At 43.7% G+C, this 5,329-nt stretch overlaps 1 protein-coding gene across 1 annotated transcript; it reads left to right on the top strand.

Annotated features, from left to right (window-relative positions):
* Positions 1 to 4,048: 4,048 nt before the first annotated feature.
* Positions 4,049 to 4,462, top strand: LOC147514873 (uncharacterized). The gene has a single exon (XM_086592721.1). It carries the CDS (start codon positions 4,049 to 4,051, stop codon positions 4,460 to 4,462), a length of 414 nt encoding a protein of 137 aa, XP_086448847.1.
* Positions 4,463 to 5,329: the final 867 nt, after the last annotated feature.

Genomic DNA, 5,329 nt, shown 5'->3' with positions numbered 1-5,329 from the left:
ACTCTCTTTGATTTCCTTCACGGTAAAATCCTCCACTTCTGAAAGTGTGAGTTCGCAAGGTAAATCCAGTGTAGCTTGGAATATCTAACCTGCCTTCCTAGGTTAAGAACTTATGGCTTCCTCAAGCAATCCGGTACCCTCTGATAGTCGTACTAGTAATGGGGGGACGACAAACAACTCCTGGAGTTCATTGTTTGGTCGAGCTGGTTCGTCAGAAACCACAGTGGCATTCAAATCTTTTTCACCTATCTACATAGATGGTGTAGCTCAGTTCCCCCCTGATCTCATTGAGCAAGGTATCAAACATTGGGATGAGTATCTTGTTGGATATTTCCTAGACAAAAGGCTATCCTTTCTTACAGTAAAGGAAGTTCTGGAGAAGAAGTGGAAATTAAAAGGCTCCTTTGACATCACCACTGATAAGGAGCTCTTTTATATGAATTTTACGAGTGCCGAGGACCGACAGATGGTGCTAGATGAAGGACCTATCTTTATTGCGAACCGAGTGTTTGTGGTTAAACCATGGACAGTTGAGGTAGGGAACTACAAAAACAAGGTTGCTTCAATCCCTCTCTGGGTGAAGCTAATGGATGTGCTGAAAGAAATGTGGACATTTGATAGGCTTTCCTACCTTGCAAGCTTGGTTGGAGGGACGCCAATGTTTATGGACGACGCAACAGCGAAGAGGAAAAGATTATCCTTCGCAAGGTTCTGTATCGAATTCCCAGTGAACTTTGAGTATAAAGACTCTTCAAAGGTTAAGGCAGGAAATCGAGAGGTAGAAATCCCACTTGAGTATCCATGGAAGCCTTTGTCCTGTTCAAAGTGCAAAAAGTTTGGACATGACAGCGATAAGTGCTCTGGCAGAACAACGAGGATATGGCAACAGAGGAGGAGAGAGCCAGATAGTGGTGCTGAGGCACCTCCACATCAAGGAAATGAAGGTAGAGGGTCAGGGCATGCACAAGGGGACATTTCAGAACAGGAAGTAGTATGCGAAGGAGCAACTGCTCTAGAGATAGCAACAGCAAGTGATGAGCAAGCAATGATTATCAGAACTGGAAATCAGAATGAGCTTGAAGCTTATAATAGTGCAGAGGCTGAACTACATAATCAACTTCCAAGTGTGACAGCTCTGTCATCAAGTATATCTCCGGGTCTCCCCGGGCTTAATTGAGTGTACTTTTGAAAATCTTAATCTTGAAGGAGCTCAAGCGGTTGTGCAAACACCAATTCAACAAATAAGACCCGGTGCACCCGATGAAGGTAATTTCTGCTTGAAAGGAACCTTTTCGAGGAGCTTGCTGATTTGGAAGATGATGATCTCGGATGCCGAGCCCGAGCTGTTCGGGGACAAGGACTCCACCCCCCGACCACTACTAGAATCTGGTGTGACCGACTCAAGATGCAAAGAGCTCGAAGAGAAATGATTTGAAACGAAGAAACAATCGAGAAAAAGAAAGGTAGGGGCCGACCAAAAGGGAGTGGAAAGAAGGGGAGACGGTAACCAATTCCAATGATTAAAATAAGCAGTTGGAATGTTAGGGGGTTAAATGACTTCACAAAGGCAAAACAATTGAATAAATTTCTTGTTGAGAATAAGATTAGTTGTATGGGTATTTTGGAAACTAAAGTACACATGGAGAAGTTTAGAACCATTGCAGGTTTGGTATGTCCTTTTTGGGCTACAGAGCATAATTACTCTTCTGATGAATATGGTAGAATCTGGATCATATGGGATAGAAATGTTTTGGAAGTTCAAAAGGAGGTGGAAGGGGATCAATTCATATATTGTAAGGTTACTAGTAGGCAGTATGGGTTGTCCTTCCTGTTAACGGCAGTTTATGCGAAGAATAGCAGCCATGAAAGACTGATTCTATGGGACGAGTTAAAAGCCTTAAGTGCAGGGATCCGTGGACCATGGTGTGTAATGGGAGACTTTAATAACGTCTTGTTCTCACATGAAAGAATTGGTGACACGGTAGTTCACCCTAGAGAGACGCAGCCTTTTGCAAGTTGCTTGAATGTAGCAGGGTTGTTTGACCATTCGCATCGAGGTGTTTTTTCACGTGGAAGCTGGAGTGGGGAAATTCTAGGAAATGGTCGAAAATTGTGGATGCCTTGTCAATGTAGCTTGGTCGACTATTGTGTTGGCTACAAAAGTGGAAGTCTTAACGCAAGGATTTTCTGATCATTGTCCGCTGTTGATGACGTTCCAAAGCTCCTTCAGAAACCACCCCCCGTTTCTATTTTGCAACTTCTGGTTGAAGCATCAAGATTTTGAAGAAACTCTTAAAGTGTGCTGGGACATAACAAACCATGGCAGCCCCCCGTATATGTTAACTAGAAAGCTGAAAAATTTGAAGCTAGTTTTGAAAGGTTGGGCAAGGAGTTATTGCTATGATACTCAGAAAATAGTGACTGAAACGAGAGTCCAATTGAAGCAAGTCCAAGAAACACTTCACCAGAACCCTCTGGATTGCTCCCTCAGTACAAAGGAGTTTGAGTTGAGAGAAAAGCTTTGTTATTTGATAAAACCGAGGAAGCGGATCTTTTCCATAGAACCGATATTGGACCGGTTGTCGTTTGGGGATAAATGTAGTGCCTGTTTCTTTAATGCACTAAAGGAAAAGAAGTCTCGAAGCCATGTATGGGATGTCATCGATGCGCATGGTATTCGAAGAGAGGGAAGAGAGCTAGTAGCTAATGCTTTTCTGCAGTACTACTCAAATTTACTGGGAGTCCCTTCTGCTGCCTCCTGTGACTCTGGGTTGTTCTGTAATTTGCAAGTGAAGGAGATTAATCAGAGTACAAGCAGATTTCTAGAGTCTCCGATCACTGATATGGAGATAAAGGAAGCTCTCTTTGCCATGGAGGGTAATAGGTCGCCTGGTCCAGATGGCTTCAACGCATGTTTCTTCAAACACAGCTGGGCTACTATTGGGGCTGATTTCACCAGTGCAATCAAATACACATTTCTTCAGAAGAAAATGACAGGAGGGATAAATTCCACTCTCCTCGCCTTGTGCCAAAAAGAGAAGAATGCTACGACCGCGGGCTCTTTTCAGGCCCATAGCATCTTTGTAATATTGTCTACAAGTGTGTATCAAAGGTTCTAACCAACAGAATGAAGACTTGTATATCCTCCTTAATCTCAACTACACAATCAGCTTTTATACCGGGGAGGTCGATTCAAGATAACCTGCTATTAGCTCATGAGCTTCTTAGGGGGTATTCTAGGAAACATGGTCAGAAGAGATGTGCTATCAAGCTCGATATAAAGAAAGCATATGATTCGGTGTCTTGGCAAGCAGTAGAAGCTATTTTGCATACTTTTAAGTTCCCCCTCTTGTTCATTGAATGGCTCCAAATGTGTTATGCTTCTCCTTCGTACTCAGTACTGGTAAATGGGATTCCGGAAAGGTATTTTGAAGGGAAAAGAGGGCTCCGACAAGGTGATCCAGTCTCCCCTTATTTGTTTGTACTGGTCATGGAGATCTTGAGTGCTCTTCTCTCCAAAGGGCTTAAGCAAAAAAAAATCAGTGCGCACTCCAAATGTAGGAAACTGGACATATCACATCTATGCTTTGCCGATGATGTCCTAATATTCTGCAAAGGTAATAAGGAATCTATGCAGGCTATAAAAGACATTTTGCAGGACTTCTCTCAGGCTACAAGGCTTCAGTTTAGCAATGAAAAGACTACTCTCCTAACGAGTAGCATGTCAGAAGAAGAAGGACGAGAATTAGCGGCAGTTATGGATATTTCTCTTGAAGCCCCCCCTGTTACTTATCTAGGGCTGCCTCTTACGGCCACTAGACTGGGTATAAGAGAATGTTTGCCTCTTATCGAAAAGATCACGGAGCGTATCTCAAATTAGAAGAATAAGGACCTAAACAGAGCTGGAAGAGTACAATTGGTGAAGTCGGTCCTAGCATCGTTCCAAACCTATTGGGCGAAGACATTTGTGTTGCCAAGAACAGTGATTGAGAAAGTGGGGAAGCTGTGCAATAGGTTCATATGGGCAGGGCCAAATATGGAGAGAAAAATGCATCATGCTAGCCATGCTACGCTCAGATTTGACAAGGACCAGGGAGGGCTTGGTCTTGTGGATCCAAAAGTTTGGAATCAAGCTGCGTACTGTGGTTTGGTGGTTAAACTTGCGCAGAAATCAGATTGTTTGTGGGTTAGATGGGCATGGCAGCAACACATAAAGCACAAGCAGTTTTGGACGATGAAGGTGCCGAGGGATTGCTCCTGGGTGTGGAGAGGGATTTTGAAACATCGAGAAATCGCATGGAAGTTTGTCAAACATTGTATAGCAAATGGCAATGGTACTAGTTTCTGGCATGATCCATGGTGCTCGGGGCCTCTATACCTGAATAACCAAGCTAGAAGCTTGTTAGGCAACATCGTCCCAGAGGATGCGAAGGTTTCTGCAGTTTTAAGAGAGGGGAGATAGTCTAGCTGTATCAGTGATATGCCGGAGGGTGAGGTAAAGGAGTGGATTCTGGGAACTGAGATAAACTCCTACATTGATGAGGATCAGGTGACATGGACCCCAAGCAAGACAGAAATTTCTACATCCTCCCCTACTCAGACTTGAAAAAAAGTGAGAAGTAAGGTAAAATGGTTTAAGATTGTGTGGGGAAATATTCAGATGCGAAGCACTCCTTTACCACTTGGCATTTGTTTTGGTACTCTCCCAACTTAGAATAGGTTGATGGCCAAGAGGGTGATAAGCGCAATCAAAGTCTTTGCTTGTGTGGGTGTCAATCCGCGAAGAAAGTTCAAAGACACCTCTTCTTTGATTGTCCGTTCTCAAAGCCGGTCCGCAGAATTTCAAGATAGCCATGGGACTACGAGGAGATGGTGCGAGCATCGCGATATTGAATGGTATTACTTGATGAGGCTTTTGCAGAGCAAATACCTTAGCTTTCGAAGTTATAAGAGCCTCTACGTGCGGGGAGTCCAAACCATTTGGAATGAGTTTTAAACCGAGGTGAAGAAAGATAGATTTCGGTCGGTGATGTTGTGAGCCGAAAGTCTTGAGCGCAGATGAAGATCTATATGGGTAAAACACTGGAGCAGGTAAAAGAGGAGAAGGCTGCAAAAGTGCTGCTAGCGAAATTGGGAATAGGAGTTACTCTAAAGCAAAGAGATGAGGTATGGGTAAAATGGAGTAAACCACCTGATGGGTTAGTAGTGCTGAATTCAGATGGATCGGTACAAAAGGAAAGGGCCAGCTATGGTGGAGCGGTAAGGGATTGGAATGGAGATGCTCTAATGGCGTATAATGGCAGCTCAACGAGAATGTCAGTTTTGTACC

The sequence above is a fragment of the Coptis chinensis genome, chromosome 2, assembly GCF_015680905.1.
Source record: "Coptis chinensis isolate HL-2020 chromosome 2, ASM1568090v1, whole genome shotgun sequence".
Lineage (NCBI taxonomy): Eukaryota > Viridiplantae > Streptophyta > Magnoliopsida > Ranunculales > Ranunculaceae > Coptis > Coptis chinensis.
The sequence above is the reverse complement of the archived record's forward strand: the minus strand, read 5'-3'. Positions and strand labels throughout refer to the sequence as shown.

Coding starts and splice junctions, on each gene's coding strand:
- LOC147514873 (XM_086592721.1), top strand. CDS start 4,049: ATGCATCATGCTAGCCATGCTACGCTCAGATTTGACAAGGACCAGGGA.